This window comes from Drosophila albomicans, chromosome 2R (assembly GCF_009650485.2).
Source record: "Drosophila albomicans strain 15112-1751.03 chromosome 2R, ASM965048v2, whole genome shotgun sequence".
NCBI classification, from domain to species: domain Eukaryota; kingdom Metazoa; phylum Arthropoda; class Insecta; order Diptera; family Drosophilidae; genus Drosophila; species Drosophila albomicans.
Window position 1 is genome coordinate 12,504,097 of NC_047631.2, and position 17,794 is coordinate 12,521,890.

The 17,794-nt window shown below is 39.5% G+C and overlaps 7 protein-coding genes across 7 annotated transcripts; 4 read left to right on the forward strand and 3 right to left on the reverse strand.

Moving 5' to 3' along the window:
* The first annotated feature begins 56 nt into the window (after nt 1-56).
* LOC117576690 (uncharacterized) lies at nt 57-1,575 on the forward strand. Its single transcript, XM_034261686.2, has 2 exons — nt 57-204; nt 262-1,575. The coding sequence occupies exons 1-2, from the start codon at nt 186-188 to the stop codon at nt 546-548; spliced, it is 306 nt and encodes a 101-aa protein (XP_034117577.1). The 5' UTR covers nt 57-185; the 3' UTR covers nt 549-1,575.
* LOC117576688 (eukaryotic translation initiation factor 1A, X-chromosomal) lies at nt 1,299-10,483 on the reverse strand. Its single transcript, XM_034261683.2, has 3 exons — nt 10,372-10,483; nt 10,009-10,306; nt 1,299-1,911 (listed from the first exon to the last, which is right to left on the reverse strand). Exons 2-3 carry the CDS (start codon nt 10,210-10,212, stop codon nt 1,669-1,671), a joined length of 447 nt encoding a protein of 148 aa, XP_034117574.1. The 5' UTR covers nt 10,213-10,306; nt 10,372-10,483; the 3' UTR covers nt 1,299-1,668.
* Nucleotides 5,022-6,542, forward strand: LOC117576685 (venom peptide isomerase heavy chain). Its single transcript, XM_034261681.2, has one exon. The coding sequence runs from the start codon at nt 5,375-5,377 to the stop codon at nt 6,371-6,373; it is 999 nt and encodes a 332-aa protein (XP_034117572.1). The 5' UTR covers nt 5,022-5,374; the 3' UTR covers nt 6,374-6,542.
* Nucleotides 10,484-10,701: 218 nt separating the features above from the next.
* Nucleotides 10,702-11,301, forward strand: LOC117576689 (peptidyl-prolyl cis-trans isomerase NIMA-interacting 4). Its single transcript, XM_034261684.2, has 2 exons — nt 10,702-10,868; nt 10,923-11,301. Exons 1-2 carry the CDS (start codon nt 10,793-10,795, stop codon nt 11,237-11,239), a joined length of 393 nt encoding a protein of 130 aa, XP_034117575.1. The 5' UTR covers nt 10,702-10,792; the 3' UTR covers nt 11,240-11,301.
* LOC117576680 (probable glutamine--tRNA ligase) lies at nt 11,247-13,732 on the reverse strand. The gene has a single exon (XM_034261676.2). It carries the CDS (start codon nt 13,647-13,649, stop codon nt 11,325-11,327), a length of 2,325 nt encoding a protein of 774 aa, XP_034117567.1. The 5' UTR covers nt 13,650-13,732; the 3' UTR covers nt 11,247-11,324.
* Nucleotides 13,733-13,981: 249 nt separating this feature from the next.
* On the reverse strand, nt 13,982-14,843 carry LOC117573633 (sodium/potassium-transporting ATPase subunit beta-like). Its single transcript, XM_034256941.2, has 2 exons — nt 14,745-14,843; nt 13,982-14,650 (listed from the first exon to the last, which is right to left on the reverse strand). The coding sequence occupies exons 1-2, from the start codon at nt 14,770-14,772 to the stop codon at nt 14,076-14,078; spliced, it is 603 nt and encodes a 200-aa protein (XP_034112832.1). The 5' UTR covers nt 14,773-14,843; the 3' UTR covers nt 13,982-14,075.
* A 1,297-nt stretch (nt 14,844-16,140) lies between these two features.
* Nucleotides 16,141-17,772, forward strand: LOC117573632 (uncharacterized). Its single transcript, XM_034256940.2, has 3 exons — nt 16,141-16,351; nt 16,417-17,152; nt 17,216-17,772. Exons 1-3 carry the CDS (start codon nt 16,206-16,208, stop codon nt 17,456-17,458), a joined length of 1,125 nt encoding a protein of 374 aa, XP_034112831.1. The 5' UTR covers nt 16,141-16,205; the 3' UTR covers nt 17,459-17,772.
* The last annotated feature ends 22 nt before the right edge of the window (nt 17,773-17,794 follow it).

Consider the following 17,794-nt stretch of genomic DNA (forward strand, 5'->3'; position numbering starts at 1 on the left):
GATGAGCTCACTCGCTGTGCAACACTTGCGCGGTAGTGTTTAGCAATACTCAACAGTGAAATCGATATTTTGGCCGTTATGCACATGCGCCTGTTTCACACCCTGCTGCTCCTGCCAAACCCGTTAGCATACCTAAATAATAACATATTAGAAGCATAATCAGCTAGGAATTATTGCCTAAAACAATGACCACACAAACAGGCGGTAAGGTTTTTATATATTTGTTGCATTTGAAGGTATCCAAATGAGTTATATTTTTAGGTGCTTCGGACTTGGACACGGAATCCGTAGAGGTTTTGCGGGAGCGCTTGAGTACCATGAAGCGATTGATGGCAGAGCGTACGGCACAGCAACAGAATAATCCAGCCTCAACCGAGGAAATCTTTTCCACAAAACGCCATCGCTCTGCTGGCATTATTGATGGCAATTTTCTGAGCATCGCATTTGGAGGCGCATTGCTTGTTATTGTAACGGTTTCAGTTTATGCATTCTACAATCTGTATCATGCCATCCTAAAGAAGTTTCCCTCCCGTCACGAAGAGTTGTAATTTGCTATTTCTGTGCATTTAATAAATACATGCTTGTGTGTCTGCCAAAGAAAATGAAACTCGTTCGCTTTTATTTGCTGTTTTGCATTCGGTTAAATTAACTATTTATTGAAATTTGTTGTCCTTTCTTAATTACAATAATCATTACTTTTTCATATGCATTTATTTATCTTCGTATAAAAACTGAATGCAAAGGGACAGCAATGTGGAATATTATGACTTTAGGTAAAAAGAACCAAACAAAAATCAATAATAAAAAATTAAAAAGGAACACTGAAGGATTCTGCTGATCTGGCAGGGAGAACACAAAAATTAATGGAGGAAATCAAATTGAGAACATTTACGAATAACACATCGATATATCATATTTTGTTGTCGAGATGATTACTTTTGATTTTGCTTACTCGCTAGCTACAATTCAAAATGTTACCCTATATGTATGTAGAACCATTTGTATTTAATTCATTATCCTTTAGTTGATCCGTTTTGGTTTGTTTAAAAAAGTAACTACATAATATCGTTTCGCTTTTTTTTCTTTTTTTTTTTGCATTTTTAATTCAAATAATATATTGTTTGTGTCTCGTAATGATGCTTTGTTTTCAATTTTCAATATTTTGTTTTTGCTTTTTCATTTTCGTTTTATAACAAGATCTACTTGGTGTTGTTGACTTCATTTCATAATTGAACATTGATGGATGAAAAGCGAACTATTGAAATTTGGCATCCGAATAATAAAAGAAAGTTTTGAAATTTGTCGAAGAATAACGCTAAATTTGTTAAAGATTTATTGCTGAATTCAATAATGGATTTGTCACTTCCTTTTCTCGCTTGCAGTTGTTACTAATGCCGCACAGGATGTATTGCTCTCTAGTCTCTTTCCTTGAAGCTTGTCCGTGTGAATTTGTGAGTGTTTAAGGAAGGTGTGAGTGTTGATGTTGTTTATTTCTTTGTTTATTTTTTTTTGTGGGGAAGGGAGATTGGTTTTTGTTTTGTTGTCGGCTTTTTACAAATTTGTTTAATTCCCTACTTCTTCGGCTGATGCTTCTGTTGTTGCTGTTATTGTTGTTGTTGTTGTTGTTGCTGTTATCGCCCCCGATGTTGCTTCTCTATTTTTTGTTAATCAGATATTGTCAACGGAATCAGCATCATCCTCTGAACTAATCTCATCGCCGAACTCAATATCTTCATCGAAGCCATCCTCGACGAATGTGACTGTCTCATTGATGCGCACCGATTCAGGGAATTCACCGTACGTCTTCAGATTTCTGGCTTCATCGGGTGTGTACTTCAATATAACATCAGCCTTCGAGTCCTGATAGTCACGCAAACCCACCAATATGATGTCGCCCTGATTGATCCACACCTGCAATGAATAGTAGAAGGAGAAAAGCATTTAACAAGTTGTTTAGCATTTTATCAGACACTTCACAAAACATGTTCCAATTTCATTAGCAAACATACAACTGTTGAACACGTATCTCATTGGGAAACTCGCGTGACTCAACAGCTTGTAATATTTAGATAGCAGATCTTAAAATAAATAGGAGCCAGAGAGTTCTGAGTATTTCACAATGAAGCGCAACCATTTGCTTCTTTTTCATGTGTTTGCTAAATAAAAATATTTCCGAATTCGAGGTAATAGAATATAAAAGTAAATAACCTGCATGTTTCTAGCACAAAATTCATAATCTGCTAATCACGTGAGTGTCTTTTTTCATGTTGCAGATACTCGCATCATTATCAGCAAATTATCAATTGAAAACACATTTATAACAAGTGCGTAGATTTGTTGTGCTCTGAAAGGCTTGTCAAGACTGACTGCGAACTAATTTGGCTGACAACACGGAACAATCTGTTTTAATAATCTTATGAATGAGCATGACGTCAAGATTAGTAAGGAAATTGCACTTAAGTTGGTTAGGAGATAAAATGATAATATTAAAGTTAGTTAAACCAAAAGAGTCTTTGGCAACTCTCTGGCGAAAAATGTCGCGTGTGAAATTATTTACAACGAAAAACATAAACTCAAACTATTTTACAACTAAGTAAAGGTTAGCTCTTGATTGGCACTATACATATTTTATATTTTGATTTTAGGATTTTTGTGTTTTACGATGAAATATAAAAATTCGAACATTTTTTGTTTCTCGTACAAATACGTTTATTTTTGCAATTATCTTAAAACAGAAAAATTAATCCAAAATCATTAATAGATCTAATGCTAATCAAGATCAATCTTTATTAAAATTAAACGAATGTTTTAGTATGTGTTTTTAATTTTTCGCCCATACTTATATTCATTTTTGATAAGTATTCACATGGTATTCTTTTTTTTTTATTAATTTGTACTAAAATAATATTGCACCTAATAAATCCATATTTATCGGACTTCCGTTAAATACTTTTACTCACTTCCAATAAATACCAACACATTTATAATGCGTTCTATTTTCGTACATTATGAGCAGGTGGCACGCTTATTATTTATGAAAATCAATATCGAGAGGAAGTAATCTTTAAAAATTATGTACTATCAGAATGGAACACAATTTGCTGATTTCAGCACTATGTATTATAAAAATGACAAAAGTTCATGGGTAATAATGAACATGAACTTTTTAGATCAAATCAAAAACCATGACATCGATTTTTATATTTATTAATTGTAAGGAAAACTAATTTCTAATGCGCAGGTTCATTCTGTTATAGCAGCTTAATTCTAAGTGATTAATTTATGGTATTCACTTTACGAACCTAAGAGATAATCATTATCTACAGCCTTTGGTTAATAAATATGCATTTTTTCAGTTAAAAAGGAATGCTGGTGGCCGTTAAGATCGCATCAAGCCACTTGAAGTTATCAAATTACTTTTATTTTTTGAGAAGCTTATCTTCATCTACTAATTATTTACTACTACATTTAAAAGTACTTTAAAAACGATCAAACGTTAAAGATATGACTAGCATAGCATTTTAGTTTGCTGGGTTTTCAGCAATCCATTGACGTCAACGGAAGAGTTAAATACGTGCAAATATTTGGGCTTAGTTTTAATACACAATTATTCACGAATTCAACTCGGACAATTACTCAACGTTTGAGGTAACTGACCTATAGCATTTTGGACTTGCGGAGTGAATTCCCATTGATAAAATTCATTTCCTCAGTTTGAACTTCCTGGCCTGGTCGTAGTATTTTTTATTAGACCAGTGAGTGCAATAAATACCTGGTAGCATAGTAAGTGCATTAAATATGACACATACATATTCATATAGCCAAGTGATCCCAAATACGAGTGATAACAAGAAAAACTGATAACGAATTCGCCTGAAAAGTATCATTAAGCGAGCGAATAATTCAAGAATTACGTTATACCATCAAAATAACCACACACATAGGGCTGTGATTGAACTTTGGAGTATTAATCATAAAAGGAGCAACAGACAACAGCCAGCTATAAGACGAAGCGTGTGAGTGATGGCGTGCGGCACTGGCTTAGCCCTATCAAATAATTAGGAAATGGACATGTTTGGGCATGAGTATCATCAGAATATCAGAGCGCAGCGCTACGATCGGGCTGGCAGGTAATATAGATACACGATTCGTGACTAAAGCGCTGCAAATTTGGCATATTACCCAAGGGCGGGAGAGCGCTACAGATAGATAACGAGACCAGAGCCGGGCATGGCACGGGTCTGGGAAGCACCCGATGAGCGCCAATAATATGGAACGGTTTGTTAACTAATTGCTGATTGTGTTATTGCCCCCTCCGCACCAAAGGCCGGGGCAGGTGAGGGACGCTGCATTGATTACCTCGAGTGGGGCTCACTTCGTCATCATTCTGGTATTCTGGTATTTCAAACAGCAGGTGTCACTGTGCCAATATGAAAGCATGTACTATAAATACTATATATAGACAGGGGCAACCTAATATCGCTTCATCTGATTGAAATAGCGAGCCTATATAGTCATCAATGGATAAAAAAACCCAAGATTGTAATGGCTAGTTGGCAACTTTTAAATACACTTTCTTAAAGTCATTGACTATCAGTCATGAGGTATTAAAATAAAAGTGCAATAAAATAATTTCCACCAATTTGTTATAGATTGAAGACAAGCTAATACTGCACTGATTCGTATGATTCATTGTGAACATATAGAAATTACAATTTACACATTATGATTTGGCTTATTTGAATCTGTATTACATTGCAAATATTCCTTGCATAACAACAGACCTTTCAAACATCTGTAGGGCATTTCACAAGGCAACAAAAAAGTGTTTAATAAAAGTAGACGCAAATTTTCTTATCAAATTGATAACAGCAAGTCTCTCGCATTCTCAATTTCTCTCTCTCAAGTTCGCTGTTAGATAAAAGCGTAATCAGCCAATGACAGCGCTTGAAGTCAGTTTGAATTTCTCTCGCTCTCTTTTGACATTTTCGCACAGTCTTTGCTATAAATACGGCTCGGAGTCGAGAGGCAACTGCAAATTTTAAAGTACCTCCAAACAGAGAAGCAACAATTACGGCAAATCAGCTCGGCTGAAAGTGAATTCCATGCTAAAGCTAAAGGGAATACAAGTGAAGTGTTATCGACACACCAAAGCAAAAAGTTAAAAAGAGTGTGTGTGCTTGATATTGCCAACCTCACACGATCCACAACCAAGCAACACAAAACAACAACCTCAACGCAAATACAAAACAAAAAAAAAAAAACAAAAACTAAAAAGCAATTTTCGTTAGTTCGCGACGTGAAAACCGTCAAAATTACGCTCAGCAGCAATCTAATAACGTGCGGGGCGTGCAATCAGAGCGAGGACATAATCATGCTCATATCCTACAGATGTATCTACTCAGTGCTACTCACAACAATAGCCAGCATAATGGTTGTGCTCAGCTCAGCTGCCCACAACAGCGGCCAGCTGCCCATCCGCAAATGCAGCGGAGGCAACAGCTTGGCTGCTCGCACCATGGCCATGGATTTGTCCAGCTATGGACTGTTGGAGAACCGCATTAGCACCCTCGAGTCACCACAACAGACGCACTGGAGCAAAAAGTTTCTGGCCAAGCGTGAGGCGCAAGCACATTCGGCTCCATACGTGGTCAGCATTCAGATGAGGACACCGGATCAGGGTCTGGTGCACTATTGCGCCGGCACTGTGATCAACGAGCACTGGATACTCACAGCCGCTCACTGCCTCAGCTCACCACAGGCGGTGGCCAATTCGGTAATCGTTGCCGGCAGCCATGACATCCACAATCGTCGTGGCGAGGCGGCCAGCGTTCAGATGCGCAACATCGATTACTATGTGCGCCACGAATTGTACTTGGGCGGAGTGAATCCCTACGACATTGCGCTCATCTACACCAAGAAGCCGCTCGAGTTCAATGAGTATGTGCAGGCGGCAGCGTTGCCCGAACAGGATGCCCAACCCGAGGGCTATGGCACGCTCTACGGCTGGGGCAATGTCTCGATGACAGCTGTGCCCGACTATCCGCACAAGCTGCAGGAGGCGAATATGCCCATTTTGGATATGACGCTCTGTGAGCAGATTCTCGCACGTTCCGGCCTCCAGTTGCACGAGACGAATCTCTGCACTGGGCCACTCACTGGAGGAGTCAGCATCTGCACCGCTGACTCGGGAGGACCCCTGATGCAGGAGTGCTGTGAACCGCATCTGGATCAAAGCAACATTGTCATCGGCATCGTGTCCTGGGGACGCATGCCATGTGGCCAGAAGAACGCGCCCTCAGTGTTTGTGCGCGTCTCGGCGTTCACCGATTGGATCAATCAGATCATCACCACTGCCACACAATTCATGTAAAGAAGAAACCAACTCTAGGACGGATACAGTTCCTGATCGCAGCTCGAATTAAGCAAAAATCGAAAAAAAACAACAAAATTAAAAGAAAACCTCAAAGAAAAACAAAACCAAAAATAACTTATTAAAGCTAATCTCAGTAGAATTAAGTAATAAACTTATATAAAGCAAATGTTACTGCCTTAATAATCCTAGTCATATAAGTTTCAAGACGCAAAAAAAAAATGTGTTCCTAATAAAAAAAAAGATATATATTTTTACACTTCCCGAGTATCATTTCTGACAGTCCAAAAAACTGTGTTTATTGTGAAATTGACTTTACGTTTCCAGGGTGGCGTTCATAGATAAGTTGACGGCGCTCGGCACTCGTCGTTTTCTTTTTTTGAGTCGTGCATTAGTCACACAGATGTCGGCAGATTAGCAAAATGAGCACGGGCCTTGACTCAACATTCACCTAGACTCTGACACGCTAGCGTGTTCCAAGGGAAATCTACCAGAGATTAAGTCTGGAGATTACAACTGCACTCGTCGTATCCATGCCGCCTGCCTAATGATTGACAGCATGTTTGCGAATGGCTCAAAGTATGTTCTCCCACATCTTGGTGGACTTTGGAATCATCAGCATAACAGCTGACACGGTTAATCGCTTCCAGGAAATTAAATTTTCAAATCGATCATAAGGTTTTGGGACTTGAGTCAACCACCAGCGGGTATTTACCCCCCTATGAATTACAACTGTTGTCTAACTTTAAGGCAATAATTGATTATACAAAATTTATGGCTATTCTCCTAACAATGCATAATAAACTAGCAATTATCTTCTTTGCTTTTTAACCGATTAGCAGGATTTATAGAGAGCATGGTAATATAAATGACAACAAACGAAATAGGGTAAGCAAGAAAAGATCTATATAAAACATCGGATCTTGGATACAAACGAAATATTGGAAAAAATCTTTATAGTCCGTGGGAGTTGAATTATTTGAAATATGCATCTGTTACCCATTTTACTTAAAGTGTAAACATAAGGAGTATCATTTTATGGATGCATGCAGATCATGTTGATTAGAAAACAGAATTAACTACACAAAATACTGATCTTGTATTAAAATATAGTAAAAATAAATACAATTAGACTATAAACCAATAGACACTTAGTACGGGTTTAGTATATGCAATTCTAAGTTTAGCACACGCCTCCAACTTTAGTAGCTATCAAAATATTGACTCAACTTTACCCCTGCTGTTTTAAGAGAATATCAACAGGTTTGATAGTAGCGTACTATCATTATAATAGGGAATAAAGCACTTGAGACGTTACAGATCCCCAGCAAACCACTCGAAAGATTAAATATCAACTGCTTAGTAGCAGCAGCAGTCTGCAGGTTTAATCTAAGGTATGCACATTACATTACCGTTAAAATATATGGTGAAATTTTGGCACTTGTCTGGGGAAATGGCGCCTTGCCATAACAATTAAAACCTTAAGTCATTGTGAGGCAACAAAAATGACCTTACTGATAAGGCGACAAAACCTAATTTAAAGTCCATTTACATAAGCCTGGCTAACAGCGATGTTGTTTTATAACCCTATTGCGACGTACTTTATGTACATTTATTAAATGTCTTTGCCATTTGGTTTCCTCATATCTAATCAATGGATTCCATTGCGCTGCAGCGATTGTGATTATAATCATGATGCCCAATTTACTTTGACCAATCAACACGTGCTAATTTGTCAGCGATATGTCCACATTTGGTAATATACTTATGGACATACATATATGTATAGAAGTGTGCCAATTTATGACAAGCTGTGTGTGCTATTGCAAATGCGTTTTAAATTGATTTTCACAAGGCTTATTTAAGTTTACATCTGTCGTTGCTATCTGGTAATTAGATTTCTTGTTTCTTTTGTGTTATGCGAATTCCGATATGAAATTGCACATTATTTGGTTACGTATTCAAATATTGTAAATTAATCAAACGTCTAGTTCTCTTCTTTGCTATCAATGACGCAGTTTACAGCTCTACGTAGTTCAATTTGTGACGTCGTTGTTGTGACAGACATCTAAGATACTTCCTTAAGGGTAAGTACCACAGTTTGGACTATCTAGAGACAAAATGGGTAATTTATTAAGAAATACGTGGGGGTATAAATATTAGGATATTCCTAAGTTTACCATTTAGAATTGACGTCGTAGATTTGATAGACATTAAAGGGAAAGTACCATGAAATCGAGTCTAGTTTATAGACAGTTTATAATGCGTAATTTATTAGGACATATACATGGCGTATAAATATTAAGATATTCTAAAGTTTACTATAAAGTATATCCGTAGATTTGATAGCCAATAAAATAGATAACTAAGATGGTTTTCTATATATGTAAATACTAGGATATACATATACGTATATGTAGCATAAATATTAAAATTATCCATAGTAATTTGTATTTTAAAATGTTTTTTCAATAGGCGGGGCGTGCAATCACATAACAAGAGAACTGCCAATTAATGTTAATTTTAAAATTCGATCAACAAATAAAAATAAGGTATAAAAAATATGAAAAGGAAAATAATAATTATGAAATGTAGTCCATCTAGAGATTTTTCGAATGAGTATTTTAGTAAGAAATACATAAAGTATAAATATTAAAATTATCCATAGTAACATGATAATTGGACAAATAGTGAATATGTCTTCACTAAAGGTAAATACCACGAAATTTATCAAATGCAAAAATGGGTCACATATGTATTTATCAACGCTTAGTGACTGGGACATTTTCCTAAATAGATTACTCGGTTGTCAATTTGTATTTTTATCAACACTTTCTCTACTAAGTGTATTTCGATAATTATTGCAGACGAATTAATAAAATTCAAGAGTGACTAGGTATCTATCTACACATATTATTATTTATTAAGGAGACTGGGGTTTTCTTCCATTCAAGAGAGACAGGAATTGTCTCTTTAGGCAAAGTAATGATTGTCATGCCTTGCTGTTCAAGTAAAATATGTATAATGTTTAATATTAGAGGTCTGACATTTGAATTAAGTACGCAGCAAAATGAAATGGACAAAGAAAGACGACTGAAAAAACATTGGACGTGACATTTAAAGAGATTCGACGTGTAAACCCAAAGAGAAAAGAGCAGGTAGCGCTTCGTAAATCTTAGTATACGACAGCGAAAGTATATACACAGTTAGGTACAGACGCGTACATAGAAATGGATGTACATAAGAGTTTCGAGAAATGATTCGCCATTGTTTGCAATTTTTGAAGGCCATTGGCCCAGAGACAGTGTAAAATGCAAAAGAGAAATGCTCTCTCCGAATTTACAAATGCAAGCCAGCAGTATGCAGCTGTTAAATTGTCAATACTAAAATATTAATAATATTGTACATTGTACATTGTTTATTGCGAATATGTTGATAATTTGTTTTCCCAAGGGCGGCAAACAAAGCAAAGCGCATTGCAATTTACGATTCGATATGCACGCGTATTCGCACACAAACAAATACACACATACACTACCGCACAAATAAGAGCGCACCGTGTCACTGATACTCACGCACGCACAGACACACACATAGAAAGGCTAACACATACACCCACACTCACACGCACTTACCTTCTTACGAAGTTTCCCCCGAATATGACACAGACGTTTGACGCCATCAAAGCACATTGCCTCCAAGCGACCATTGCCCAGCATTTTGGTCACCTGTGCGTACTCCTGTTGATCCTCTTTGAAGATCAGTTCACGCTTTTCGAATTCATTTTCGTTCTTTCCACGACGACGATTTTTGCCACCTTTTCCCTTATTCTTAGGCATTTTGCTTCGTTGTTGCTAGTGTTACTTTGTCTGCTGTGTTACGCGTTAGTCTTGACGTTACCCAAGATGATTTAATGATCAATCACTAACTGCACTGTATGGAAAGAGGTTGGTACGTTTTTACTTTATTTACACTTGATTTACAATGACAAAACTTACAATTTTGCCAAGGAAATGTGACAAATTTTGCCTCGCTAAAGTGAAAAGGAGCGGGGAGGCGAGTTGTTGGCAGCGTGACCACAAACTGAATACCAAAATATGTCATTTTCTACAGACAAATATACCAAAAATACAATTTTCGATTGATAATTGATGGATTTGGATCTATTACACATGACAAAATTAACCAAATTACACTAAAACGGTAGAAAAAAATTAATGTAATACTAATTGCATTATTTTTTTTATTATTTATAATAAATTATAATATACCGTATTCTCTACAAAATCACTCACTTAGAGTTGCTTATGTTTTATCGATATTTTTTGTTATTTTACAATACTGTCAAGTGGCAGCACACATGTGCTGAACATCGCAGTGGCAACCTTGGTAATTGTAGTTGTTGTTTACAAATAAAGCATGCCACCCAAAAAGGATGCAAAAGGCGGAAAGGATGCCGCAAAAGGTGGAAAAAAGCCAGCGGCGGAGGATAAAAGTATAATATGCATGCACATTAGCTTAAAGCCAACTAACGCTGTGTAATTCACAGGTGCTGGCAAGGAGAAGAAGGGCGGCAACTCTGTGAAAGTGCGGCACATTCTCTGCGAGAAGCAAGGCAAGATTATGGAAGCTATGGAGAAGCTTAAGGCAGGTCAAAAGTTTCCCGAAGTGGCGACCGCGTACAGCGAGGATAAGGCACGCCAAGGCGGCGACTTGGGCTGGCAGATACGCGGCGCCATGGTCGGACCCTTCCAGGATGCAGCCTTCGCTTTGCCCATTTCGACTGTCAACAATCCCGTTTACACCGATCCACCGATTAAGACGAAATTTGGTTACCACATTATTATGGTTGAGGGAAAGAAATGAGCAAAAGTGATTTTACAAATCGTATTTATTGTGGTCTCTCAATATATGTTATAAAAATATCATGTGAGCTTGATTTTATCATTTTTCACTTCTTGCCTGCATCTTCCTTAAGTCCAACAGTGCGATTGAACACAATGTGACTTCCATTTGTATCTGGATCCACCGAAAAGAAGCCTATGCGTTCAAACTGGAACTTATCGTACACTTTAACGCCTTTCAAGGAGCGATCTGCATAGGCACAAAGGACGGACATTGAGTCGGCGCTGATGTCGCTGAGGAAACCGCCGGGCACCTCGTTGGGATCCTCGGGATTCTTGTGTTTGAACAGCTGCTCATAGAGACGCACCTCTAGCTGAATGGGCTGCGACACCCACTGCACAAACGCCTTGGGCTTCTCAGCCTCCTCCGCCGATTTGCTGCTGCAAATGAGTTCTACGATGTCTCCAGTGACTGGATCACGGACCACTTGCTCAACGCTAATGACCAGACCAGCGTGACGCAGGCCAACAGATTGCTGCGGGGAGAGACGACGATAGCCCTTCTCCGGCTCTTCTTTGAAATCGCTACGTTCAATGTAGAGCACACGATCTAGCGTAATCTTGTGCGTACCCAGCTCTGGATTCTGAGGGAAGTTGGGTACTTCAAGCTCAACGGCTGCCTTATGCGGATAGTTGCTGATGGTCACCTTCAGCGGTTCCAGCACAATCAGACGACGTGGTGCACTCACATTCAAAACATCCCGTACAGCGGCCTCCAACATGGCGGGATCAACAGAAATCTGAGCGCCTGTGACACCCATCTGAGCGCAGAAATTGTTGATGGCCTCGGCAGGGAAACCACGACGACGCAACGCCGTTAGCGTGAACAGACGTGGATCATCCCAGTCATGTACAATGTGCTCAGTAATGAGCTTCGCGATCTTGCGTTTGGACACCAGCGCATAGTTCATATTGAGGCGTCCGTATTCCCACTGCACGGGGCAGTAAATGTTAAGAGCATTGCAGAGCCAATAGTAGGAGGAGCGACGCGACTGGAACTCCTTTGTGCACAACGAATGCGTGATCTGTTCGATGGAGTCGCAGAGGCAATGCGTGTAATCGTAAGTGGGATAAATGCACCACGCTGCACCAGTGCGATGATGCGCTATGAACTTGATGCGATACGCCACCGGATCCACTTTGCCCTCCTCCAGCGTCAGCTTTAGACGTAGCGTTGCCGCGCCCTCATCGATCTTACCGCGTCGCATATCCTCAAACAAAATAAGCGACTCCTCAATAGGACGTTCCCGCCAAGGACTTGGTGGCGGATTGAAGCCCTTGAGCTCGTCTGCCTTCTGGTGGCACACATAGGCCAGGTTCTTCTTAATTAGGACAACAGCCCAATCATAGAGTTGCTGAAAGTTATCCGAGGAGTAGGTGATCTTGCAGGGCTTGTAGCCCAACCATTCGACCATTTCGCGTATAGCAATGAAGAACTTCTCCTCCTCCTTCTCGGGATTCGTGTCGTCATAGCGCAGATAGCAAGCACCATCATGTGCCGCCGCATAGCCAAAGTTAATGTTGATCGCCTTCGCATGACCAATGTGAAGAATGCCATTGGGTTCGGGTGGGAAACGTGTCTGCACGCGGCCACCTGTGGCTTTCAGATGATCGCGCAAAAGTTGCTCCGTGTGCTCGGTAACCACATAACCATCGGTCTTGTAGTTTTCGCCCGGCGCATGGAAATGCACCTTGGTCTTCATCAGCTCGGCAATCGTATTGGCGCCGTCTGTTTCAGTAGCTGCGGCTGCCTTGACTTCGGTCTTTGCATTAGCCTTTGGCTGCTTGTCCGTCTGTTTGGGCAGTGGCTTCAAATCTGCCTCGGTCTTGGGACCGAGTAGATCAAAGATTTCCACATCAATGGCCGACTTCAAGGACTTGGCATCCGCCCATTTCAATTCGTTGCGCACTTCCTGCATTATCTTAAATGAATTAAAGTGATAGCGCTGCTCCAGCAGTATCTCTTTATAGCTGCCCTTGATCTTTTGCTGCACAATGCGCTCAATCTCTTCTGGCGTGACGACGACTCCAACGCCGCATTCGCGTTCCAATTCAGCCACATCAACAGTGGCGTTCTTCTTCTGTCCCAACTTGAGTAAGTATTCCAAAGCCGCATCCACACGTTGAGTATTGTCCAGCTTGCGTTCCACTATATATTTCACCAGTAGCGGCAGTTGTCCGGCAATTTGTGGCTTCAGTTTGCTGGCCATGTGGTAGAGCAACATGCCAGCGCCATCGGGTAGCGGCAATTTGGTTTCGGCAAGCGCCAGTTGCAAATTCTTGGTCACATTTGCATTCTTGAGCGTCTCCTTGGCCTTCTGTTCGCTCATGCCGAGCTGCTGGAACTGGACAATCAAATCCTCGCCTGCCATTTTCTCGTTGACGCGTTGTCTGCTGACGAAATTCTGCTCTTAGGGCAAATCCCTACCTCTCACTCACTCACCCATGCAGTGTGACCGAAGCACAATTTTTTAAATTTATTTATCTGCAAAATGTACTAAATCTGCATATAAAAATTTGTTGAAAATTATATTAATACACTTTTTTCATTAAGATATTAATTAATTTGCAAGTGAATTCTTATCGAGCTGAACAACTTTTCTGTTTTTTAGTAATAAATTGATTCTACTTCGATCTTTTAAAAAAATCATATCTACATAGAAACCCCATTTATGTGAAGATCTAAAATTGTAAACTTCATACATATGTAATTAATCCTATGAAGGGAGAATAATTTTATTTTTCCTTATGCTGAATATAATTTTGTAAATAATCTATACTCAAACTTTGTAATGGAGCTACGCCTTTCCACGCATCTTAATCGTGAATTTTGTATGACCAGTACCCCGATATTCCATATCAATGTGAATATTTTTAGCCCATACTTTGCAGATGATGGTTATATCTTCGTTTGTAGGTATTTCGGATAATTGTAAGGCGACCACACGATTTAAACCTTTCATATCGGTGCTTGTATCAAAATATGGATAGGGTATATAGTTGATTGATGGCGAGTTTTCCTCATCAGTCGCATCGCATGTTAACCAAATTTTTGCAAAACCCCCATATTGGGCCATTAAATCTGCTATTTCACTGGGACTATCTTTGGGTAGCTCCGATTCTGATTCATAAGTTTCTGGCTCGAATCCATACACTTTGTTCAATTTAACGAACACACAAGGTTCTTTCTCATAATAACCCCATGTTTTGTCTCTGTTGCACGCATCGAAAACATTTTTACTCCGTCCACTTGCTTCGACTTTATTAAAAAATCGATCTATATTGTCGGCTATGGGATCGATTTCCGTTTCGTCATGTGGGTGAAAATCTATTGTACTCATTCCTGTGGGCACTATTGAAACACCAGGCGCACCTTTGAGCCACAAGGGACGATCAGGTTTGTACATAAAATGAACGAATATTAGAATCCAGAATACAACGATCAGAGCTAGAAGCAAATATAATACAAGGTAAAATCCAATAATTCTGCACCATCCCCAAGCTGTACGTCCAAAAAGTTTATTGTGGTCTAGGTCCAACACTTTTTTACTCCAGGGCAAGTCTCTCTTGCGACGTAAGACTTCCTCGTTCCGAAATCTCTTGCGGATTCTGTAGTCTCCAGCGGGTATTATATGGTCTTCTGGCATATTTTACTTGATTCAGGAAAATATAAAATATGTAGATATGCACAAGTATGACTGAAATATATTTTTTTGATACTGTTTGCATATAGTTTCAGTCAATTTCTATATACATATGTATGTGCTATGTTTACTTTGATTTATAATGAATAATCGTCCTCCACTTTCTCTTCAATTTTCAGTGCTTCCACATGTAGTACAAATACAGTCGTTGCGAATCTTAGAGGAATATTTTTCGCCCACACTTGGCACTTTACATAAACATCCTGATTAACTGGAAGATTATGAAATTGAACGCCAATAACTCGACGGTAGGCTGGATCCTCTTTCGTAACTTCATCGGTTAAATTCTCAGAGATTGAGCGTATAAACGAATTGCTCTTTAAAAATAATCCATCCGAATCGTAATAGCGATGGGGAACATATTCGATACCCGCTATAGTTTGGTTATCCATGAAATTACAGGCTACCCAAATGCGATTTGTGCGATGTTCCTCTGACAATTCCAGAATGTAATCATATAGATCGTTGGGCACCTGTTTGGGAAGTGTTATTGAATCGTCATAGGTAACAGCTATGAAATTAAGAGCAAAATTGAGTTTTAGTAAAATGCATGGAAGTCCAGAATCGTATCCCCAATAATTATCCAAATTGCATACTCTCAAATGACGCATTCCTTCTGTGCCATATTTGGCAACAAATTTGTCGAGTTGCTCAACATATGGACTTAATTCCTTTATTTGATTCTCCTTGTAACGTATTAGTTTCACGTTTCCCACAAAATGTCCTGGTACGGAGGATAGTCCTGTTCCCTTTGGCAGACGTGGATGGTTAGCAGGTATGAGAAGCCTTACAAGAAATATAAAATAACCAATTGAAAAAGCAGCTAAGAATATGTAAAATGCAAAATAATAAGAAAGTAATTTAAGTAAACGCCATTTATGTTTTTTCTTTTGATTCCTGAACTGGTGACGATTCCATTCCATTTGACGTTCTTCCATATGCCGAAATCGTTTATTAAGCTCATATGGGCCTTTAGGCTTAACTAATACGTTCGGCATGGTTACAATTAATTACTTATTTATTAGTTCATGCTGTAATATTTTTTTTTTTGGACTCAAGTTGACAGTCAACTGTGATTTAAATATTTGAAAATTTATCGATGCGATGACAACTTGCGGTTGGTATTTTTCTATCGACATCGATAACTGTAAACTACCAAGAATGGTAACCCTAACGCATGTCGCGGCAAATAAACAGAGAGATTACAACTAAATGTGAAACAAGATGAGTGCACCAACTGCTCATCCACCGTTGAACAGAATTCCTGGCACTGCACAAGTGAAGGAACATCATGCCAAAGATCTCAAGACGCTGCGCTATCCGGAACTGCTCGAAATCAAAGATAGGCAAGCCAAATTGTTAGGATCCAAGTACGTTTGTATGGAAATTGTTTTGAAAGAGAAACGCTATTGAATGTTGTTTGATTGTTCCATAGAAAACGCTTACAACTGTTGCCGGACAAGGGGAAGCGTATACAGGAGGCCTACGATAAGTTGCTGGCCGAGATTAAACGTCGGGACGATGTAGACGCCGCTGCCGAGCTCCTTGGCGAACTGAACATTGCGTCCAAGGGCAAGACGACTCTTAATAATCTTGAGTGGCAAGGTCGTAGTCAAGCGGACGACAGCTCGCATGTGGACGATGTGCTAGACAGTGACGACGAGCAGGAAATGGATCCGTTGCGTGTCATTGCCCAAGGCACAATGCACGAGCGACAAGTGAAAATTCTGCCGCCGCCCGCCACTTTGATTACTGCCGATGATTTGGCCGACATTGCATCATTTGGACCAGCGCCTGCATCACCGGATTCGGCTTTAGCAGATCAGAGCGTGTCCAGTAGTGCCAGTGAAACGGTCCCAGCCCAAATAATTGAAATCGATGTGTCCAAGTTGGCTGCGAAACGTTCCCCTGACACAACACTGGAGCAACATGCTCTGTATCTCATTGAAAAGACTGAGGTGCAGGCAACGACAGGCGAACGCGAGAAGTTTAGACCTTTTCGAACCACAGTTTCCAATGTGCATGATCCGGCCAAGGAACGCATACGTAAAAAGGGTAAATATTGGGAGGTGACGGCAGCAACGCCACCGCTCATCCAACACAAAGAGATTCAGCTAGTGCCACTCACAGAATCAGCTAATCTACAAGTTGACTTCATGCAGAAAGTCAAGGTATGGAGGTCAGATATAAACTGTGGTCAGCTATAATCTTAAACTTGTCTTATTTCTTGGTAGGAATTGCGTATTAAGCAGGCGGAGCAACGTCTGGCCAACCGACAACTCACCGCTAAAGTGACAAGCATGCGTCTGCCTGAGGACTCCATACTCAAAACTAAACCCTCCTTTCAACAGTATCGCAATCCTCAGGTGGATTATCTAATCGAGGGCAGGCAGCGCTCGAGCGAGGAGAATGAAGTGCATGATCCAACAATAACCGAGACTGCAAGCGCTGGTATTCATTATACAGTCTACGAATGATGATTTGAAAGGATTGTTAAGGAGGCTTAGAAGTATAGGTTACACTAGTTGAACTAGAAGTTTTGCGACATTATAATTAATTAAACATAATATTTTTTGTGAAAGACTTGTGGAAGCTAATCTATTGTTGTCAGTCGATTGGCCGGAAGTTTTTTGATATATCAAATTGTAAGCAATCCTTGAATTGTAAGTTATTAAATCCAATCTATTTTACTAACCAATACTGCTGTTAAGTAGTTTATCTAAAAAAATTGTCAATCGATCTGCCAAAATAATTATTTATAATCCCTGATTTGTAATTTGTTAGTTAATTGAATCACTGTCCAACCAAATGCA

Bases quoted from the DNA above. Each gene is read 5' to 3' on its own strand.
- LOC117576685 (XM_034261681.2), top strand. From the start codon at position 5,375: ATGCTCATATCCTACAGATGTATCTACTCAGTGCTACTCACAACAATA.
- LOC117576688 (XM_034261683.2), bottom strand. From the start codon at position 10,212: ATGCCTAAGAATAAGGGAAAAGGTGGCAAAAATCGTCGTCGTGGAAAG. The intron at 1,912-10,008 runs GTAAGTGCGTGT...TATTCATTGCAG, and splicing joins GGGGGAAACTTCGTAAGAAG to GTGTGGATCAATCAGGGCGA.
- LOC117576689 (XM_034261684.2), top strand. From the start codon at position 10,793: ATGCCACCCAAAAAGGATGCAAAAGGCGGAAAGGATGCCGCAAAAGGT. The intron at 10,869-10,922 runs GTATAATATGCA...TGTAATTCACAG, and splicing joins GCCAGCGGCGGAGGATAAAA to GTGCTGGCAAGGAGAAGAAG.
- LOC117576680 (XM_034261676.2), bottom strand. From the start codon at position 13,649: ATGGCAGGCGAGGATTTGATTGTCCAGTTCCAGCAGCTCGGCATGAGC.
- LOC117573633 (XM_034256941.2), bottom strand. From the start codon at position 14,772: ATGGTGCAGAATTATTGGATTTTACCTT. The intron at 14,651-14,744 runs GTATTATATTTG...TGTGGCTCAAAG, and splicing joins GAATTATTGGATTTTACCTT to GTGCGCCTGGTGTTTCAATA.
- LOC117573632 (XM_034256940.2), top strand. From the start codon at position 16,206: ATGAGTGCACCAACTGCTCATCCACCGTTGAACAGAATTCCTGGCACT. The intron at 16,352-16,416 runs GTACGTTTGTAT...ATTGTTCCATAG, and splicing joins GCCAAATTGTTAGGATCCAA to AAAACGCTTACAACTGTTGC. The intron at 17,153-17,215 runs GTATGGAGGTCA...ATTTCTTGGTAG, and splicing joins ACTTCATGCAGAAAGTCAAG to GAATTGCGTATTAAGCAGGC.